At 41.6% G+C, this 23,387-nt stretch overlaps 1 protein-coding gene across 2 annotated transcripts; it reads right to left on the reverse strand.

Moving 5' to 3' along the window:
* Positions 1 to 412: 412 nt before the first annotated feature.
* LOC135623913 (conglutin alpha 2-like) lies at positions 413 to 22,121 on the reverse strand. Of its 2 annotated transcripts, XR_010491563.1 has the most exons (5): positions 20,284 to 22,121; positions 14,404 to 18,340; positions 8,515 to 12,460; positions 2,626 to 6,571; positions 413 to 715 (listed from the first exon to the last, which is right to left on the reverse strand). XR_010491563.1 is itself a non-coding variant. In XM_065127381.1 (3 exons), exon 3 carries the CDS (start codon positions 10,054 to 10,056, stop codon positions 8,932 to 8,934), a length of 1,125 nt encoding a protein of 374 aa, XP_064983453.1. In that variant the 5' UTR covers positions 10,057 to 12,460; positions 14,404 to 18,340; positions 20,284 to 22,121; the 3' UTR covers positions 7,024 to 8,931. The 2 variants fall into 2 exon arrangements, 1 of the variants encoding a protein (XP_064983453.1); XM_065127381.1 differs by lacking the exons at positions 413 to 715; positions 2,626 to 6,571 and having other exon boundaries at positions 7,024 to 12,460.
* Positions 22,122 to 23,387: the final 1,266 nt, after the last annotated feature.

Raw genomic sequence — 23,387 nt, forward strand, 5'->3', positions numbered from 1 at the left:
CGGAAGCTCACCGGAAGAAGCGATTGACGCACCGGAGCAAGTTGCAATAAATGTCTTAAGAAATATTGTAGTTAGCATGTAGATTAAGTTAGGAATGGGAGGTGATCCCATTAACTTAATCTGGGGGCAATTGGGCCTTTGATAGACCCAAATTGGGCCAATTTGATCAACCCATTCGGACCAGAATTCCTACTAGGCGGTGGCACCGCCAGGGTCGACGGTGGCACCTGTCACGCCCCTCAAAATATCCATGATTTTTAAAATTTTTCATCACAGACCAATCCAGGATCCAAACTAACGTTTGAGGACACTGAAAAACATTCTATTCATATTCACATCCATAAAACCTGTGCAGTTTATAATCATATATCACATCACTCAATAATTCACATTTATGGCAACCCAAGCCAACTTGACAAACATGAACAATATTTATAAATCCACAAGCTAAATAATTTATACAATCAGAACTCCAACTATTCACCACAAGTTCATATCATTATAAATTAGGCTTAACATTCAGAAATTTCAAATAAGAGAGATCTCCTAACACTTTGACACAGTATATCCATTTCGGTTCATCGACAACATTTCATTACATACAAGGCATACTTATACAACAATATCGTAATAACCAACCAGACTTGCCCATTATTCTGAATAGCTATCCACTGCCTCAGCCCAAATCAAACATCTCGAAGAGTGACAAGCTGACCTGAAAGATTTATATAACAACGGAGTGAGCCAAAAACGGCTCAGCAAGTGACAAAGCATATTCAGAACAAAATGAACGGTTTCAAACGAGTAAGGTATCATAATGCAAGGCAGAATACAAAAATTCTCAAGGATACCATCTCAATAGATACCAAATCATACGTATCATGTCATTCAAAACATATTTGATCCATAACGAATGGGGCATAGAGTAATTGGAACATATCAATGGCAGATAGGACATTTCAGAACATATCAGTTCATAGCAAATGGAGCACAGAGTAATTGGAACATATCAATGGCAAATAGGACATTTCAGAACATATCAGTTCATAGCAAATGGAGCACAAAGTAATTGGAGCATATCAATGGCATATGAAATGTTCCGGAGCATATCAACGGCATATGGAACATTTCGAAGCATATCATCAGTGAATGAAGCATTTCAGAGCATATCGAAAACAAATATCGTACAGAAGCTCAAACGTCGTCTTTGACGTTGCAAACATATCAATCTTATCCAAAGCATGTACAGAAACACATAACCAAAGCTCTGGATATCATATCAATCATACAGAAGGTGTAGTGGGATCTCAGTCAGAATGTGATTCATCCATTTCTGAATGACCACCTGACAAAAGTCTCCCACGTCTGGGAGCTCCATCCACCCACGTCTAGGTGAAGTCAAAGGGGCCGGCAGAGCATCGCAGGCTCTAAGCAATATCCCACAAAGCGGGACCCCACAAAGCGGGCAAATAAGCGCATACCAGAATATCCCACAAAGCGGGACCCCACAAAGCGGGCAAATCAGCGCATACCCTTTACCATTTCTGGCAAAGGTCCAGACAATCCCACAAACACCAGAGTACAAAAGGGCAGTACGAACAATAAATAGCATATATCGGAAGCACACGCGGAACAACAAACGTACATGTGCCTTTACGAGTCAAATATGATGCAAGGAACAAATCTCTCACAAATGTATTCAGATTTGGAAACGAAATGAAAGCAAGAGCATTCAAGGATTCCAAACAATCATATATAGCTCAATTCAAATAAGAAGGTTAGATAAATTCAATGTCAAAATGAATGAATTGGAATAGGCACATATCGGGAGCAAATGCGGAACAATGGAATACACATGTGCCTATATGGGTCAATACGATATAGCATAAACGTTCCACAATGGTTTTCAAGACTGCAATAATTTTAAGGACAAGAGTATACAAGAACTCAAAGCAGTAATATAAAGCTCAATTGAATAAGAAAGCTAAAGGATATCAACTTCCAAAGGAATGAAACCAGAATATGAGAAATCGACCAAAGCTCGATTTCTGGCAGAATGCAAGAGGCACATTGAACAAATGATTCAAACTATCAATCGTGCTCCAATTTACTCAGAAATAATCATTGGATAATACTTTCAGATAAGACAGGCTTCATAGGAATTGAACTGTCCAACAGAGAGAGTTACAAATAATTTGGTAAGCAAGTGTCGTAGAACAAAATCTCTGTTGGCAGAATTCATAATGTCAGATTCAACAGATAACTGGGCAGGTGTTTGGATTCCAAATCTTTCAATCCATATATCAAAGAAAGGTCTACGAGTCTAGTTTCCAATGAAATCAGTTTTGAACAAATCAGAGTTTCCAACAAAGACTTATAGGCAGCTCGGTATCAAAAGGTCAGAATCTCAAAAGTTGCACAGATTCGAATCGTTACGTTTAAACAGGAGATATAACAAATGCAAGGCTAGAACAATTCAAAGTTCCTCATATTCAAAGCAAATGTAGAGATAAAAATGGCAGTGAGGAAGATCAGGATACTTGCAATAAGACATATCAGAGCAATTATAGGAGAAACGATCAGGGAACTTGCAATAGAAAGGATCGAAACAAGTGGGAAACATGCCTTTCAAATATTTTGATCTGAATATCCAAGGAAGGTGCCAGTCCAATCTTTCTACTTTTCCTCCGTGTCCTCTCTCTGTTTCGTTTTGTGCTCCCGTTTTCTTCCTTTCTTCGTAACTACATCACGTGTCGAACATCGAGGCACAGTCACCTGCTCTCTCTTACTCTCATTCCTTCTTTTTCTTTCCCAAACGCAGCTGCCACAGCCGCCGCCGCTGCCGCTGCCACAATCGCAACTGCGGTCACAACCGCAGCCCCCTTCCACTGCACTATTTCCTTCTTCCCTTCTATCGTTCCTACTCTTTCTCTTTCCCAAAAGCAGCTACTGCAGCTACTGCAGCCACCACCGCTGCCGCAGCTACCGCAGCCAACGTCGCAGCCGCAGCCGGAGTCGCAGCCACGGCCGCAGCCACCACACTCAGAGTTTGCAACAAACTGATTTCAACGTCGCAGCCTCTTCTTCCTCCCCTGCTCTATTTCCTCCTCCTCTTCCAACTGCAGCTGCCACTGCCGCAGCTGCCACCCCTTCTCCTCTTCCTCTCTTCTTCCTCTCCTTCCCTTTCTCTTCTTCTTCCTTTCCTTCTCTTCTTTCCCAGCCACAGCTGCAGCTGCCATCATCGCAGCCGCAGCCCCTTCTCCTCTTCCTCTCTTCTTCCTCTCCTTCCCTTTCTCTTCTTCTTCCTTTCCTTTTTCTCTTTCCCTGCCACAGCTGCAGCTGCCATCGCCGCAGCTGCAGCCCCTTCTCCTCTTCCTCTCTTCTTCCTCTCCTTCCCTTTCTCTTCTTCTTCCTTTCCTTTTTCTCTTCCTCTTTCCCTGCCATAGCTGCAGCTGCCACAACCGCAGCCGCAGCTACTTCTTTCCCTTCTCCTCTTCCTTCTCCTTCCTCTCTTCTTCTTCTCTCCCCGCTGCAACTGCTGCAGTCGCGGCCGCAGCCACGGCCGCAACCTCTCCCTCCTCCCCTGCTCATCTTCCTCTTCTTCTTCTCTTCCAGCTGCAGCTGCCATCGCCGCAACTGCAGCCCCTTCTTCCCCGGCGTCACACACACCCTCTCCTCTGTTTCCTCTGCAGGAAACAGAGGTATCACACCTCTTTCTCTTCCTCTTCTTCTTCTTCTCCTCTTCCCCTCTTCCCTTTTCCTCCCCAAGGCCACACATCTCCTCGCTGCAGCCTTGCCGCAGCTATCTTCTTCTTCTTCTTCTTCTTCTTCTTCTTCCCTTTTCATCCTCAACGCCCCACACATCCTCTCCTCTGTTTCCACCTGCGGGAAACAGAGGTGCTGCAGCCCTGGCTGCTGCAGCTGCCTCTCTTTTCCCTCTTCTTCTCCTTCTCTTCTTCTCCTCTTCCCTTTTCCTCCCCAAAGCCACACACCTCCTCGCTGCAGCCTTGCCGCAGCTATCCTCCTCTCTTCTTCTTCTTCTTCTTCTTCTTCTTCTTCTTCTTCTTCTTCTCTTCTCCCTCTTCTTCCTCTCTTCTTCTCCCCACGCCCCACAGCTTCTCGCTGCAGCCCTCGCTGCAGCCACCTCCTCTTCTTCTTCTTCTTCATCTTCTTCTCTTCTCCCTCTTCTTCCTCTCTTCTTCCTCCTCTCTTCTTTTCCCTCTTCTTCTTCTTTTCTTCAACCACTCTCCTTCTTCTCCTCACGCCCCACCGCTCTCTCTGTTTCTGGAAAGAAACAGAGTGCGTGGGAGGCGGTGGGATAATACCGAATTTTCGGTTTTTCCTTTTCTTTTTTTTTTTCTTTTTGCAACTTAGCAGTTTAGTCCTTGTAATTTCTATATTTACATATAGGTCCCCCAATTTACATATAAATCCTTATTAATACATTTTTAAAAGTGGGGGATATTACACTCTCCCCCCCTTAAAAGAAAATTTAGTCCTCTAAATTGGTCATAGCTCAATCGATGAAAAGATGAGGATTATGATTTCTTTATTTCCTCCTCCTACTCTTAAATAATTTCATCAATTCAATACAATTACACAATTTTCCAAGAGTGACTGAAATATTCTCCTTCTTGATTCTCAATAGATGGTAAACCCGACCTTCAATCAATCTTTCAAAAATACTTGCGCACCTGTAATTAATCAAGCAAATCGTTACTTCAGAAAATACTCGTTTTTGATGATCACCTGATTCAAATATCCATAATCAATACAAAGCCTCCATGTTCCATCCATCTTTTTAACTAACACCAGAGCACCCCATGATAAAATATTTAGCCAAATAAAATCCTCATTTAATAATCCTTGTAGTTGCTTTTCCAATTCCACTTACTCAGATGATATCTTTCTGTAGAGAGGCTTAGATTTTAGGATTGTCCCAAGGACCAAATCAAAAGTAAAATCACATTTGGAGGTAATCCGAACAAGTCATCCTGGGATACATTAGGCAAGGAGATAAATAATGTCCAATACTCTCAAAATAAAAGATCGGTTGATCAAATATGCAAAAAGTGATCATTTGTTATATACCAATCCATACTGGTATGATAAGAAGATAGCCAATGCATACCAAGTATAATATCATAACTCCAAATCTCTAGGAGAACTAAATCAGCAAAAGTTCAAGTTCTCCAACAAAATCCAGACAAGAGGACCAGATTCAAGTTCGTTATCAAAGAATCTCCAATGATTGTACTTACATATATCACATAATACAGTGGTCTAGGTTGAATACCCAAGTGATAGGCAATATGTTACGAATCAAATCGTAGATAGAACCCATGTTCAAACAAATATTTGCATTCTTTCATAAACATACATAATACCTTCGACCACTAATTCAGAAGTCTTAGAATCATATTCAGTGATAGCATACACTCTGACATGGGCTGATGATTTAGGAGGCAGTGACTCTTTCTTCTTGTTCAAAGGGCAAACTTTTATTTTATGATCAAACTTTCCATAAGCAAAATAGGCTCTAGTCACGCACAAACATAATTAATTTAACTTGAGTCTTTTGTGATGACTTCCCATTTCAAATCCAAATGTCTTGACTCTCTTGTTGTTACTTACTGATTCATTTCCAATCATATTTTTATTGGTAAACTTGTTCTTGTCATTCTTGCCATTGATCCTCAAAAATTCTTTTCATTGTTGCCGTCAATAATAAGTCTTTACTTCCAATATAACGTGGCAAAAGAAATCTTTCGAGTATCAGAACAATTTTGTATATCAAATATCTTCTCCATTTGCATCATCCATTTTTCTACCACCAATGAAATTAGGTTCATCATGCTTCTGCTGCGCCACTCTGATTCAATATCCCCAATCAATCCTTTCATTCCCCTTAATTAATCAGAAACAAATGATATAGGAGGACCAATGTCCTCATCATCCCAGATTCCTAAAATGCAGCAAAGAAAATTTCCACCAATCACTATAGTTCATTAGACCTCAATATATTTTGCACGTCAACATATCAAATATTTCAGTAATCCTCAAACAATGCTCTGATACCACCTCTGTCACGCCCCTCAAAATATCCATGATTTTTAAAATTTTTCATCACAGACCAATCCAGGATCCAAACTAACGTTTGAGGACACTGAAAAACATTCTATTCATATTCACATCCATAAAACCTGTGCAGTTTATAATCATATATCACATCACTCAATAATTCACATTTATGGCAACCCAAGCCAACTTGACAAACATGAACAATATTTATAAATCCACAAGCTAAATAATTTATACAATCAGAACTCCAACTATTCACCACAAGTTCATATCATTATAAATTAGGCTTAACATTCAGAAATTCCAAATAAGAGAGATCTCCTAACACTTTGACACAGTATATCCATTTCGGTTCATCGACAACATTTCATTACATACAAGGCATACTTATACAACAATATCGTAATAACCAACCAGACTTGCCCATTATTCTGAATAGCTATCCACTGCCTCAGCCCAAATCAAACATCTCGAAGAGTGACAAGCTGACCTGAAAGATTTATATAACAACGGAGTGAGCCAAAAACGGCTCAGCAAGTGACAAAGCATATTCAGAACAAAAGGAACGGTTTCAAACGAGTAAGGTATCATAATGCAAGGCAGAATACAAGAATTCTCAAGGATACCATCTCAATAGATACCAAATCATACGTATCATGTCATTCAAAACATATTTGATCCATAACGAATGGGGCATAGAGTAATTGGAACATATCAATGGCAGATAGGACATTTCAGAACATATCAGTTCATAGCAAATGGAGCACAGAGTAATTGGAACATATCAATGGTAGATAGGACATTTCAGAACATATCAGTTCATAGCAAATGGAGCACAGAGTAATTGGAGCATATCAATGACATATGAAATGTTCCGGAGCATATCAACGGCATATGGAACATTTCGAAGCATATCATCAGTGAATGAAGCATTTCAGAGCATATCGAAAACAAATATCGTACAGAAGCTCAAACGTCGTCTTTGACGTTGCAAACATATCAATCTTATCCAAAGCATGTACAGAAACACATAACCAAAGCTCTGGATATCATATCAATCATACAGAAGGTGTAGTGGGATCTCAGTCAGAATGTGATTCATCCATTTCTGAATGACCACCTGACAAAAGTCTCCCACGTCTGGGAGCTCCATCCACCCACGTCTAGGTGAAGTCAAAGGGGCCGGCAGAGCATCGCAGGCTCTAAGCAATATCCCACAAAGCGGGACCCCACAAAGCGGGCAAATAAGCGCATACCAGAATATCCCACAAAGCGGGACCCCACAAAGCGGGCAAATCAGCGCATACCCTTTACCATTTCTGGCAAAGGTCCAGACAATCCCACAAACACCAGAGTACAAAAGGGCAGTACGAACAATAAATAGCATATATCGGAAGCACACGCGGAACAACAAACGTACATGTGCCTTTACGAATCAAATATGATGCAAGGAACAAATCTCTCACAAATGTATTCAGATTTGGAAACGAAATGAAAGCAAGAGCATTCAAGGATTCCAAACAATCATATATAGCTCAATTCAAATAAGAAGGTTAGATAAATTCAATGTCAAAATGAATGAACTGGAATAGGCACATATCGGGAGCAAATGCGGAACAATGGAATACACATGTGCCTATATGGGTCAATACGATATAGCATAAACGTTCCACAATGGTTTTCAAGAATGCAATAATTTTAAGGACAAGAGTATACAAGAACTCAAAGCAGTAATATAAAGCTCAATTGAATAAGAAAGCTAAAGGATATCAACTTCCAAAGGAATGAAACCAGAATATGAGAAATCGACCAAAGCTCGATTTCTGGCAGAATGCAAGAGGCACATTGAACAAATGATTCAAACTATCAATCGTGCTCCAATTTACTCAGAAATAATCATTGGATAATACTTTCAGATAAGACAGGCTTCATAGGAATTGAACTGTCCAACAGAGAGAGTTACAAATAATTTGGTAAGCAAGTGTCGTAGAACAAAATCTCTGTTGGCAGAATTCATAATGTCAGATTCAACAGATAACTGGGCAGGTGTTTGGATTCCAAATCTTTCAATCCATATATCAAAGAAAGGTCTACGAGTCTAGTTTCCAATGAAATCAGTTTTGAACAAATCAGAGTTTCCAACAAAGACTTATAGGCAGCTCGGTATCAAAAGGTCAGAATCTCAAAAGTTGCACAGATTCGAATCGTTACGTTTAAACAGGAGATATAACAAATGCAAGGCTAGAACAATTCAAAGTTCCTCATATTCAAAGCAAATGTAGAGATAAAAATGGCAGTGAGGAAGATCAGGATACTTGCAATAAGACATATCAGAGCAATTATAGGAGAAACGATCAGGGAACTTGCAATAGAAAAGATCGAAACAAGTGGGAAACTTGCAATAGAAAGGATCGAAACAAGTGGGAAACTTGCCTTTCAAATATTTTGATCTGAATATCCAAGGAAGGTGCCAGTCCAATCTTTCTACTTTTCCTCCGTGTCCTCTCTCTGTTTCGTTTTGTGCTCCCGTTTTCTTCCTTTCTTCGTAACTACATCACGTGTCGAACATCGAGGCACAGTCACCTGCTCTCTCTTACTCTCATTCCTTCTTTTTCTTTCCCAAACGCAGCTGCCACAGCCGCCGCCGCTGCCGCTGCCACAATCGCAACTGCGGTCACAACCGCAGCCCCCTTCCACTGCACTATTTCCTTCTTCCCTTCTATCGTTCCTACTCTTTCTCTTTCCCAAAAGCAGCTACTGCAGCTACTGCAGCCACCACCGCTGCCGCAGCTACCGCAGCCAACGTCGCAGCCGCAGCCGGAGTCGCAGCCACGGCCGCAGCCACCACACTCAGAGTTTGCAACAAACTGATTTCAACGTCGCAGCCTCTTCTTCCTCCCCTGCTCTATTTCCTCCTCCTCTTCCAACTGCAGCTGCCACTGCCGCAGCTGCCACCCCTTCTCCTCTTCCTCTCTTCTTCCTCTCCTTCCCTTTCTCTTCTTCTTCCTTTCCTTCTCTTCTTTCCCAGCCACAGCTGCAGCTGCCATCATCGCAGCCGCAGCCCCTTCTCCTCTTCCTCTCTTCTTCCTCTCCTTCCCTTTCTCTTCTTCTTCCTTTCCTTTTTCTCTTTCCCTGCCACAGCTGCAGCTGCCATCGCCGCAGCTGCAGCCCCTTCTCCTCTTCCTCTCTTCTTCCTCTCCTTCCCTTTCTCTTCTTCTTCCTTTCCTTTTTCTCTTCCTCTTTCCCTGCCATAGCTGCAGCTGCCACAACCGCAGCCGCAGCTACTTCTTTCCCTTCTCCTCTTCCTTCTCCTTCCTCTCTTCTTCTTCTCTCCCCGCTGCAACTGCTGCAGTCGCGGCCGCAGCCACGGCCGCAACCTCTCCCTCCTCCCCTGCTCATCTTCCTCTTCTTCTTCTCTTCCAGCTGCAGCTGCCATCGCCGCAACTGCAGCCCCTTCTTCCCCGGCGTCACACACACCCTCTCCTCTGTTTCCTCTGCAGGAAACAGAGGTATCACACCTCTTTCTCTTCCTCTTCTTCTTCTTCTCCTCTTCCCCTCTTCCCTTTTCCTCCCCAAGGCCACACATCTCCTCGCTGCAGCCTTGCCGCAGCTATCTTCTTCTTCTTCTTCTTCTTCTTCTTCTTCCCTTTTCATCCTCAACGCCCCACACATCCTCTCCTCTGTTTCCACCTGCGGGAAACAGAGGTGCTGCAGCCCTGGCTGCTGCAGCTGCCTCTCTTTTCCCTCTTCTTCTCCTTCTCTTCTTCTCCTCTTCCCTTTTCCTCCCCAAAGCCACACACCTCCTCGCTGCAGCCTTGCCGCAGCTATCCTCCTCTCTTCTTCTTCTTCTTCTTCTTCTTCTTCTTCTTCTTCTTCTTCTCTTCTCCCTCTTCTTCCTCTCTTCTTCTCCCCACGCCCCACAGCTTCTCGCTGCAGCCCTCGCTGCAGCCACCTCCTCTTCTTCTTCTTCTTCATCTTCTTCTCTTCTCCCTCTTCTTCCTCTCTTCTTCCTCCTCTCTTCTTTTCCCTCTTCTTCTTCTTTTCTTCAACCACTCTCCTTCTTCTCCTCACGCCCCACCGCTCTCTCTGTTTCTGGAAAGAAACAGAGTGCGTGGGAGGCGGTGGGATAATACCGAATTTTCGGTTTTTCCTTTTCTTTTTTTTTTTCTTTTTGCAACTTAGCAGTTTAGTCCTTGTAATTTCTATATTTACATATAGGTCCCCCAATTTACATATAAATCCTTATTAATACATTTTTAAAAGTGGGGGATATTACACTCTCCCCCCCTTAAAAGAAAATTTAGTCCTCTAAATTGGTCATAGCTCAATCGATGAAAAGATGAGGATTATGATTTCTTTATTTCCTCCTCCTACTCTTAAATAATTTCATCAATTCAATACAATTACACAATTTTCCAAGAGTGACTGAAATATTCTCCTTCTTGATTCTCAATAGATGGTAAACCCGACCTTCAATCAATCTTTCAAAAATACTTGCGCACCTGTAATTAATCAAGCAAATCGTTACTTCAGAAAATACTCGTTTTTGATGATCACCTGATTCAAATATCCATAATCAATACAAAGCCTCCATGTTCCATCCATCTTTTTAACTAACACCAGAGCACCCCATGATAAAATATTTAGCCAAATAAAATCCTCATTTAATAATCCTTGTAGTTGCTTTTCCAATTCCACTTACTCAGATGATATCTTTCTGTAGAGAGGCTTAGATTTTAGGATTGTCCCAAGGACCAAATCAAAAGTAAAATCACATTTGGAGGTAATCCGAACAAGTCATCCTGGGATACATTAGGCAAGGAGATAAATAATGTCCAATACTCTCAAAATAAAAGATCGGTTGATCAAATATGCAAAAAGTGATCATTTGTTATATACCAATCCATACTGGTATGATAAGAAGATAGCCAATGCATACCAAGTATAATATCATAACTCCAAATCTCTAGGAGAACTAAATCAGCAAAAGTTCAAGTTCTCCAACAAAATCCAAACAAGAGGACCAGATTCAAGTTCGTTATCAAAGAATCTCCAATGATTGTACTTACATATATCACATAATACAGTGGTCTAGGTTGAATACCCAAGTGATAGGCAATATGTTACGAATCAAATCGTAGATAGAACCCATGTTCAAACAAATATTTGCATTCTTTCATAAACATACATAATACCTTCGACCACTAATTCAGAAGTCTTAGAATCATATTCAGTGATAGCATACACTCTGACATGGGCTGATGATTTAGGAGGCAGTGACTCTTTCTTCTTGTTCAAAGGGCAAACTTTTATTTTATGATCAAACTTTCCATAAGCAAAATAGGCTCTAGTCACGCACAAACATAATTAATTTAACTTGAGTCTTTTGTGATGACTTCCCATTTCAAATCCAAATGTCTTGACTCTCTTGTTGTTACTTACTGATTCATTTCCAATCATATTTTTATTGGTAAACTTGTTCTTGTCATTCTTGCCATTGATCCTCAAAAATTCTTTTCATTGTTGCCGTCAATAATAAGTCTTTACTTCCAATATAACGTGGCAAAAGAAATCTTTCGAGTATCAGAACAATTTTGTATATCAAATATCTTCTCCATTTGCATCATCCATTTTTCTACCACCAATGAAATTAGGTTCATCATGCTTCTGCTGCGCCACTCTGATTCAATATCCCCAATCAATCCTTTCATTCCCCTTAATTAATCAGAAACAAATGATATAGGAGGACCAATGTCCTCATCATCCCAGATTCCTAAAATGCAGCAAAGAAAATTTCCACCAATCACTATAGTTCATTAGACCTCAATATATTTTGCACGTCAACATATCAAATATTTCAGTAATCCTCAAACAATGCTCTGATACCACCTCTGTCACGCCCCTCAAAATATCCATGATTTTTAAAATTTTTCATCACAGACCAATCCAGGATCCAAACTAACGTTTGAGGACACTGAAAAACATTCTATTCATATTCACATCCATAAAACCTGTGCAGTTTATAATCATATATCACATCACTCAATAATTCACATTTATGGCAACCCAAGCCAACTTGACAAACATGAACAATATTTATAAATCCACAAGCTAAATAATTTATACAATCAGAACTCCAACTATTCACCACAAGTTCATATCATTATAAATTAGGCTTAACATTCAGAAATTCCAAATAAGAGAGATCTCCTAACACTTTGACACAGTATATCCATTTCGGTTCATCGACAACATTTCATTACATACAAGGCATACTTATACAACAATATCGTAATAACCAACCAGACTTGCCCATTATTCTGAATAGCTATCCACTGCCTCAGCCCAAATCAAACATCTCGAAGAGTGACAAGCTGACCTGAAAGATTTATATAACAACGGAGTGAGCCAAAAACGGCTCAGCAAGTGACAAAGCATATTCAGAACAAAAGGAACGGTTTCAAACGAGTAAGGTATCATAATGCAAGGCAGAATACAAGAATTCTCAAGGATACCATCTCAATAGATACCAAATCATACGTATCATGTCATTCAAAACATATTTGATCCATAACGAATGGGGCATAGAGTAATTGGAACATATCAATGGCAGATAGGACATTTCAGAACATATCAGTTCATAGCAAATGGAGCACAGAGTAATTGGAACATATCAATGGTAGATAGGACATTTCAGAACATATCAGTTCATAGCAAATGGAGCACAGAGTAATTGGAGCATATCAATGACATATGAAATGTTCCGGAGCATATCAACGGCATATGGAACATTTCGAAGCATATCATCAGTGAATGAAGCATTTCAGAGCATATCGAAAACAAATATCGTACAGAAGCTCAAACGTCGTCTTTGACGTTGCAAACATATCAATCTTATCCAAAGCATGTACAGAAACACATAACCAAAGCTCTGGATATCATATCAATCATACAGAAGGTGTAGTGGGATCTCAGTCAGAATGTGATTCATCCATTTCTGAATGACCACCTGACAAAAGTCTCCCACGTCTGGGAGCTCCATCCACCCACGTCTAGGTGAAGTCAAAGGGGCCGGCAGAGCATCGCAGGCTCTAAGCAATATCCCACAAAGCGGGACCCCACAAAGCGGGCAAATAAGCGCATACCAGAATATCCCACAAAGCGGGACCCCACAAAGCGGGCAAATCAGCGCATACCCTTTACCATTTCTGGCAAAGGTCCAGACAATCCCACAAACACCAGAGTACAAAAGGGCAGTACGAACAATAAATAGCATATATCGGAAGCACACGCGGAACAACAAACGTACATGTGCCTTTACGAGTCAAATATGATGCAAGGAACAAATCTCTCACAAATGTATTCAGATTTGGAAACGAAATGAAAGCAAGAGCATTCAAGGATTCCAAACAATCATATATAGCTCAATTCAAATAAGAAGGTTAGATAAATTCAATGTCAAAATGAATGAACTGGAATAGGCACATATCGGGAGCAAATGCGGAACAATGGAATACACATGTGCCTATATGGGTCAATACGATATAGCATAAACGTTCCACAATGGTTTTCAAGAATGCAATAATTTTAAGGACAAGAGTATACAAGAACTCAAAGCAGTAATATAAAGCTCAATTGAATAAGAAAGCTAAAGGATATCAACTTCCAAAGGAATGAAACCAGAATATGAGAAATCGACCAAAGCTCGATTTCTGGCAGAATGCAAGAGGCACATTGAACAAATGATTCAAACTATCAATCGTGCTCCAATTTACTCAGAAATAATCATTGGATAATACTTTCAGATAAGACAGGCTTCATAGGAATTGAACTGTCCAACAGAGAGAGTTACAAATAATTTGGTAAGCAAGTGTCGTAGAACAAAATCTCTGTTGGCAGAATTCATAATGTCAGATTCAACAGATAACTGGGCAGGTGTTTGGATTCCAAATCTTTCAATCCATATATCAAAGAAAGGTCTACGAGTCTAGTTTCCAATGAAATCAGTTTTGAACAAATCAGAGTTTCCAACAAAGACTTATAGGCAGCTCGGTATCAAAAGGTCAGAATCTCAAAAGTTGCACAGATTCGAATCGTTACGTTTAAACAGGAGATATAACAAATGCAAGGCTAGAACAATTCAAAGTTCCTCATATTCAAAGCAAATGTAGAGATAAAAATGGCAGTGAGGAAGATCAGGATACTTGCAATAAGACATATCAGAGCAATTATAGGAGAAACGATCAGGGAACTTGCAATAGAAAAGATCGAAACAAGTGGGAAACTTGCAATAGAAAGGATCGAAACAAGTGGGAAACTTGCCTTTCAAATATTTTGATCTGAATATCCAAGGAAGGTGCCAGTCCAATCTTTCTACTTTTCCTCCGTGTCCTCTCTCTGTTTCGTTTTGTGCTCCCGTTTTCTTCCTTTCTTCGTAACTACATCACGTGTCGAACATCGAGGCACAGTCACCTGCTCTCTCTTACTCTCATTCCTTCTTTTTCTTTCCCAAACGCAGCTGCCACAGCCGCCGCCGCTGCCGCTGCCACAATCGCAACTGCGGTCACAACCGCAGCCCCCTTCCACTGCACTATTTCCTTCTTCCCTTCTATCGTTCCTACTCTTTCTCTTTCTCAAAAGCAGCTACTGCAGCTACTGCAGCCACCACCGCTGCCGCAGCTACCGCAGCCAACGTCGCAGCCGCAGCCGGAGTCGCAGCCACGGCCGCAGCCACCACACTCAGAGTTTGCAACAAACTGATTTCAACGTCGCAGCCTCTTCTTCCTCCCCTGCTCTATTTCCTCCTCCTCTTCCAACTGCAGCTGCCACTGCCGCAGCTGCCACCCCTTCTCCTCTTCCTCTCTTCTTCCTCTCCTTCCCTTTCTCTTCTTCTTCCTTTCCTTCTCTTCTTTCCCAGCCACAGCTGCAGCTGCCATCATCGCAGCCGCAGCCCCTTCTCCTCTTCCTCTCTTCTTCCTCTCCTTCCCTTTCTCTTCTTCTTCCTTTCCTTTTTCTCTTTCCCTGCCACAGCTGCAGCTGCCATCGCCGCAGCTGCAGCCCCTTCTCCTCTTCCTCTCTTCTTCCTCTCCTTCCCTTTCTCTTCTTCTTCCTTTCCTTTTTCTCTTCCTCTTTCCCTGCCATAGCTGCAGCTGCCACAACCGCAGCCGCAGCTACTTCTTTCCCTTCTCCTCTTCCTTCTCCTTCCTCTCTTCTTCTTCTCTCCCCGCTGCAACTGCTGCAGTCGCGGCCGCAGCCACGGCCGCAACCTCTCCCTCCTCCCCTGCTCATCTTCCTCTTCTTCTTCTCTTCCAGCTGCAGCTGCCATCGCCGCAACTGCAGCCCCTTCTTCCCCGGCGTCACACACACCCTCTCCTCTGTTTCCTCTGCAGGAAACAGAGGTATCACACCTCTTTCTCTTCCTCTTCTTCTTCTTCTCCTCTTCCCCTCTTCCCTTTTCCTCCCCAAGGCCACACATCTCCTCGCTGCAGCCTTGCCGCAGCTATCTTCTTCTTCTTCTTCTTCTTCTTCTTCTTCCCTTTTCATCCTCAACGCCCCACACATCCTCTCCTCTGTTTCCACCTGCGGGAAACAGAGGTGCTGCAGCCCTGGCTGCTGCAGCTGCCTCTCTTTTCCCTCTTCTTCTCCTTCTCTTCTTCTCCTCTTCCCTTTTCCTCCCCAAAGCCACACACCTCCTCGCTGCAGCCTTGCCGCAGCTATCCTCCTCTCTTCTTCTTCTTCTTCTTCTTCTTCTTCTTCTTCTCTTCTCCCTCTTCTTCCTCTCTTCTTCTCCCCACGCCCCACAGCTTCTCGCTGCAGCCCTCGCTGCAGCCACCTCCTCTTCTTCTTCTTCTTCATCTTCTTCTCTTCTCCCTCTTCTTCCTCTCTTCTTCCTCCTCTCTTCTTTTCCCTCTTCTTCTTCTTTTCTTCAACCACTCTCCTTCTTCTCCTCACGCCCCACCGCTCTCTCTGTTTCTGGAAAGAAACAGAGTGCGTGGGAGGCGGTGGGATAATACCGAATTTTCGGTTTTTCCTTTTCTTTTTTTTTTTCTTTTTGCAACTTAGCAGTTTAGTCCTTGTAATTTCTATATTTACATATAGGTCCCCCAATTTACATATAAATCCTTATTAATACATTTTTAAAAGTGGGGGATATTACACTCTCCCCCCCTTAAAAGAAAATTTAGTCCTCTAAATTGGTCATAGCTCAATCGATGAAAAGATGAGGATTATGATTTCTTTATTTCCTCCTCCTACTCTTAAATAATTTCATCAATTCAATACAATTACACAATTTTCCAAGAGTGACTGAAATATTCTCCTTCTTGATTCTCAATAGATGGTAAACCCGACCTTCAATCAATCTTTCAAAAATACTTGCGCACCTGTAATTAATCAAGCAAATCGTTACTTCAGAAAATACTCGTTTTTGATGATCACCTGATTCAAATATCCATAATCAATACAAAGCCTCCATGTTCCATCCATCTTTTTAACTAACACCAGAGCACCCCATGATAAAATATTTAGCCAAATAAAATCCTCATTTAATAATCCTTGTAGTTGCTTTTCCAATTCCACTTACTCAGATGATATCTTTCTGTAGAGAGGCTTAGATTTTAGGATTGTCCCAAGGACCAAATCAAAAGTAAAATCACATTTGGAGGTAATCCGAACAAGTCATCCTGGGATACATTAGGCAAGGAGATAAATAATGTCCAATACTCTCAAAATAAAAGATCGGTTGATCAAATATGCAAAAAGTGATCATTTGTTATATACCAATCCATACTGGTATGATAAGAAGATAGCCAATGCATACCAAGTATAATATCATAACTCCAAATCTCTAGGAGAACTAAATCAGCAAAAGTTCAAGTTCTCCAACAAAATCCAAACAAGAGGACCAGATTCAAGTTCGTTATCAAAGAATCTCCAATGATTGTACTTACATATATCACATAATACAGTGGTCTAGGTTGAATACCCAAGTGATAGGCAATATGTTACGAATCAAATCGTAGATAGAACCCATGTTCAAACAAATATTTGCATTCTTTCATAAACATACATAATACCTTCGACCACTAATTCAGAAGTCTTAGAATCATATTCAGTGATAGCATACACTCTGACATGGGCTGATGATTTAGGAGGCAGTGACTCTTTCTTCTTGTTCAAAGGGCAAACTTTTATTTTATGATCAAACTTTCCATAAGCAAAATAGGCTCTAGTCACGCACAAACATAATTAATTTAACTTGAGTCTTTTGTGATGACTTCCCATTTCAAATCCAAATGTCTTGACTCTCTTGTTGTTACTTACTGATTCATTTCCAATCATATTTTTATTGGTAAACTTGTTCTTGTCATTCTTGCCATTGATCCTCAAAAATTCTTTTCATTGTTGCCGTCAATAATAAGTCTTTACTTCCAATATAACGTGGCAAAAGAAATCTTTCGAGTATCAGAACAATTTTGTATATCAAATATCTTCTCCATTTGCATCATCCATTTTTCTACCACCAATGAAATTAGGTTCATCATGCTTCTGCTGCGCCACTCTGATTCAATATCCCCAATCAATCCTTTCATTCCCCTTAATTAATCAGAAACAAATGATATAGGAGGACCAATGTCCTCATCATCCCAGATTCCTAAAATGCAGCAAAGAAAATTTCCACCAATCACTATAGTTCATTAGACCTCAATATATTTTGCACGTCAACATATCAAATATTTCAGTAATCCTCAAACAATGCTCTGATACCACCTCTGTCACGCCCCTCAAAATATCCATGATTTTTAAAATTTTTCATCACAGACCAATCCAGGATCCAAACTAACGTTTGAGGACACTGAAAAACATTCTATTCATATTCACATCCATAAAACCTGTGCAGTTTATAATCATATATCACATCACTCAATAATTCACATTTATGGCAACCCAAGCCAACTTGACAAACATGAACAATATTTATAAATCCACAAGCTAAATAATTTATACAATCAGAACTCCAACTATTCACCACAAGTTCATATCATTATAAATTAGGCTTAACATTCAGAAATTCCAAATAAGAGAGATCTCCTAACACTTTGACACAGTATATCCATTTCGGTTCATCGACAACATTTCATTACATACAAGGCATACTTATACAACAATATCGTAATAACCAACCAGACTTGCCCATTATTCTGAATAGCTATCCACTGCCTCAGCCCAAATCAAACATCTCGAAGAGTGACAAGCTGACCTGAAAGATTTATATAACAACGGAGTGAGCCAAAAACGGCTCAGCAAGTGACAAAGCATATTCAGAACAAAAGGAACGGTTTCAAACGAGTAAGGTATCATAATGCAAGGCAGAATACAAGAATTCTCAAGGATACCATCTCAATAGATACCAAATCATACGTATCATGTCATTCAAAACATATTTGATCCATAACGAATGGGGCATAGAGTAATTGGAACATATCAATGGCAGATAGGACATTTCAGAACATATCAGTTCATAGCAAATGGAGCACAGAGTAATTGGAACATATCAATGGTAGATAGAACATTTCAGAACATATCAGTTCATAGCAAATGGAGCACAGAGTAATTGGAGCATATCAATGACATATGAAATGTTCCGGAGCATATCAACGGCATATGGAACATTTCGAAGCATATCATCAGTGAATGAAGCATTTCAGAGCATATCGAAAACAAATATCGTACAGAAGCTCAAACGTCGTCTTTGACGTTGCAAACATATCAATCTTATCCAAAGCATGTACAGAAACACATAACCAAAGCTCTGGATATCATATCAATCATACAGAAGGTGTAGTGGGATCTCAGTCAGAATGTGATTCATCCATTTCTGAATGACCACCTGACAAAAGTCTCCCACGTCTGGGAGCTCCATCCACCCACGTCTAGGTGAAGTCAAAGGGGCCGGCAGAGCATCGCAGGCTCTAAGCAATATCCCACAAAGCGGGACCCCACAAAGCGGGCAAATAAGCGCATACCAGAATATCCCACAAAGCGGGACCCCACAAAGCGGGCAAATCAGCGCATACCCTTTACCATTTCTGGCAAAGGTCCAGACAATCCCACAAACACCAGAGTACAAAAGGGCAGTACGAACAATAAATAGCATATATCGGAAGCACACGCGGAACAACAAACGTACATGTGCCTTTACGAGTCAAATATGATGCAAGGAACAAATCTCTCACAAATGTATTCAGATTTGGAAACGAAATGAAAGCAAGAGCATTCAAGGATTCCAAACAATCATATATAGCTCAATTCAAATAAGAAGGTTAGATAAATTCAATGTCAAAATGAATGAACTGGAATAGGCACATATCGGGAGCAAATGCGGAACAATGGAATACACATGTGCCTATATGGGTCAATACGATATAGCATAAACGTTCCACAATGGTTTTCAAGAATGCAATAATTTTAAGGACAAGAGTATACAAGAACTCAAAGCAGTAATATAAAGCTCAATTGAATAAGAAAGCTAAAGGATATCAACTTCCAAAGGAATGAAACCAGAATATGAGAAATCGACCAAAGCTCGATTTCTGGCAGAATGCAAGAGGCACATTGAACAAATGATTCAAACTATCAATCGTGCTCCAATTTACTCAGAAATAATCATTGGATAATACTTTCAGATAAGACAGGCTTCATAGGAATTGAACTGTCCAACAGAGAGAGTTACAAATAATTTGGTAAGCAAGTGTCGTAGAACAAAATCTCTGTTGGCAGAATTCATAATGTCAGATTCAACAGATAACTGGGCAGGTGTTTGGATTCCAAATCTTTCAATCCATATATCAAAGAAAGGTCTACGAGTCTAGTTTCCAATGAAATCAGTTTTGAACAAATCAGAGTTTCCAACAAAGACTTATAGGCAGCTCGGTATCAAAAGGTCAGAATCTCAAAAGTTGCACAGATTCGAATCGTTACGTTTAAACAGGAGATATAACAAATGCAAGGCTAGAACAATTCAAAGTTCCTCATATTCAAAGCAAATGTAGAGATAAAAATGGCAGTGAGGAAGATCAGGATACTTGCAATAAGACATATCAGAGCAATTATAGGAGAAACGATCAGGGAACTTGCAATAGAAAAGATCGAAACAAGTGGGAAACTTGCAATAGAAAGGATCGAAACAAGTGGGAAACATGCCTTTCAAATATTTTGATCTGAATATCCAAGGAAGGTGCCAGTCCAATCTTTCTACTTTTCCTCCGTGTCCTCTCTCTGTTTCGTTTTGTGCTCCCGTTTTCTTCCTTTCTTCGTAACTACATCACGTGTCGAACATCGAGGCACAGTCACCTGCTCTCTCTTACTCTCATTCCTTCTTTTTCTTTCCCAAACGCAGCTGCCACAGCCGCCGCCGCTGCCGCTGCCACAATCGCAACTGCGGTCACAACCGCAGCCCCCTTCCACTGCACTATTTCCTTCTTCCCTTCTATCGTTCCTACTCTTTCTCTTTCCCAAAAGCAGCTACTGCAGCTACTGCAGCCACCACCGCTGCCGCAGCTACCGCAGCCAACGTCGCAGCCGCAGCCGGAGTCGCAGCCACGGCCGCAGCCACCACACTCAGAGTTTGCAACAAACTGATTTCAACGTCGCAGCCTCTTCTTCCTCCCCTGCTCTATTTCCTCCTCCTCTTCCAACTGCAGCTGCCACTGCCGCAGCTGCCACCCCTTCTCCTCTTCCTCTCTTCTTCCTCTCCTTCCCTTTCTCTTCTTCTTCCTTTCCTTCTCTTCTTTCCCAGCCACAGCTGCAGCTGCCATCATCGCAGCCGCAGCCCCTTCTCCTCTTCCTCTCTTCTTCCTCTCCTTCCCTTTCTCTTCTTCTTCCTTTCCTTTTTCTCTTTCCCTGCCACAGCTGCAGCTGCCATCGCCGCAGCTGCAGCCCCTTCTCCTCTTCCTCTCTTCTTCCTCTCCTTCCCTTTCTCTTCTTCTTCCTTTCCTTTTTCTCTTCCTCTTTCCCTGCCATAGCTGCAGCTGCCACAACCGCAGCCGCAGCTACTTCTTTCCCTTCTCCTCTTCCTTCTCCTTCCTCTCTTCTTCTTCTCTCCCCGCTGCAACTGCTGCAGTCGCGGCCGCAGCCACGGCCGCAACCTCTCCCTCCTCCCCTGCTCATCTTCCTCTTCTTCTTCTCTTCCAGCTGCAGCTGCCATCGCCGCAACTGCAGCCCCTTCTTCCCCGGCGTCACACACACCCTCTCCTCTGTTTCCTCTGCAGGAAACAGAGGTATCACACCTCTTTCTCTTCCTCTTCTTCTTCTTCTCCTCTTCCCCTCTTCCCTTTTCCTCCCCAAGGCCACACATCTCCTCGCTGCAGCCTTGCCGCAGCTATCTTCTTCTTCTTCTTCTTCTTCTTCTTCTTCCCTTTTCATCCTCAACGCCCCACACATCCTCTCCTCTGTTTCCACCTGCGGGAAACAGAGGTGCTGCAGCCCTGGCTGCTGCAGCTGCCTCTCTTTTCCCTCTTCTTCTCCTTCTCTTCTTCTCCTCTTCCCTTTTCCTCCCCAAAGCCACACACCTCCTCGCTGCAGCCTTGCCGCAGCTATCCTCCTCTCTTCTTCTTCTTCTTCTTCTTCTTCTTCTTCTTCTCTTCTCCCTCTTCTTCCTCTCTTCTTCTCCCCACGCCCCACAGCTTCTCGCTGCAGCCCTCGCTGCAGCCACCTCCTCTTCTTCTTCTTCTTCATCTTCTTCTCTTCTCCCTCTTCTTCCTCTCTTCTTCCTCCTCTCTTCTTTTCCCTCTTCTTCTTCTTTTCTTCAACCACTCTCCTTCTTCTCCTCACGCCCCACCGCTCTCTCTGTTTCTGGAAAGAAACAGAGTGCGTGGGAGGCGGTGGGATAATACCGAATTTTCGGTTTTTCCTTTTCTTTTTTTTTTTCTTTTTGCAACTTAGCAGTTTAGTCCTTGTAATTTCTATATTTACATATAGGTCCCCCAATTTACATATAAATCCTTATTAATACATTTTTAAAAGTGGGGGATATTACAGCACCGCCCAGGAGATGGTCTCCCAGGAAAGCTGGGCGGTGCAACCGCCCAGGTTAGGTGGTGGCACCACCTGGACTTAGTCTCCGAGCGAGACTAGGTAGTGTAACCGCCCCTATCAGGCGGTGGCACTGCCCAAAGGCTCAGTCTCCGAGCTGCTAGGCAATTGTACCACCCTAGTCAGGAGGTAGTACCGCCAGGACCCCGAAAATCCGAGAAAAGACACTTTTGAGCTCAAAATTCAAACTAATTTGGGGCATATATAAACCCCACCCTTTCCTGCATGAAAGGGCAACCAAAAGCACCGAAAATCCAAACTTACTCTGTGATTTTTAGAGCTCAAAAATGTTGTAAAGGCTAGAAGTTCTCCTCCCTCTTTTCTTCCAAGTTTTGATCTTTCAAGAGAGGAGAGAAAAGTTTGTAAGGGTTGTCTCCTAAGCCCGTCAAAAGGAGTAAAACTGTAAAAGGGTGGTTAGCCTTCGCCTATTGAAGGAAGGCCTCTAGTGGACGTCGGTGACCTCATCGGAGGAGGAAGCCAAAAGTGGATATAGGTCAAGATTGACCGAACCACTTTAAATCTCGGTTTGCATTTACTTTCTGTTCTCTATCTTAACTACAAATTACCTCCATAGCTTTACTTTAACTGCACTTTGCCTAATCTAAGTTAAAGCAACTTCCGAATCGGCTTTCATACCGAAATCACTTTTATCGTACGAACGTCGTATTTCGATTTGCAATTACATTTTGTTCTCTATCTTAACTGCAAACTACCTCTATATCTTTACTTTAACTATATCTCGCTTGATCACAAGTTAAAGTGATTTTTGAATTGGCTTTCTTACCGAAATCATTTTTATCGTATGAACGTCATTTTAAATTGTCGAAAGTTTTCCGCTGCACTAATTCACCACCCCCCCTCTTAGTGCTCTTGATCTAACAATTGGTATCAGAGCCCGGTATTTCTCATCTCAGATTTACACCCGAGAGAAATGACTCTTCATGCCTTTCAAGAGGGCTTTTTGGTTGTTCGTCCACCGTTGTTTAACGGATTGGACTACACTTATTGGAAAACTCGAATGAGAGTTTTCTTGATTTCTATGAATTTGGATTTATGAAATATTGTTGAAAACAATTTTCAACTTCCCTCTAAACCGATGAACGAATGGTCGGATTTGGAGAAGAAGTATTTTTCTTTAAACACATAGACTATGAATGCCTTATTTTGCGCTTTGGACAAAAATTAGTTCAATCAGATTTCTACATGTGAAACGA

This window comes from Musa acuminata, chromosome BXJ1-3 (assembly GCF_036884655.1).
Source record: "Musa acuminata AAA Group cultivar baxijiao chromosome BXJ1-3, Cavendish_Baxijiao_AAA, whole genome shotgun sequence".
NCBI classification, from domain to species: Eukaryota; Viridiplantae; Streptophyta; class Magnoliopsida; order Zingiberales; family Musaceae; genus Musa; species Musa acuminata.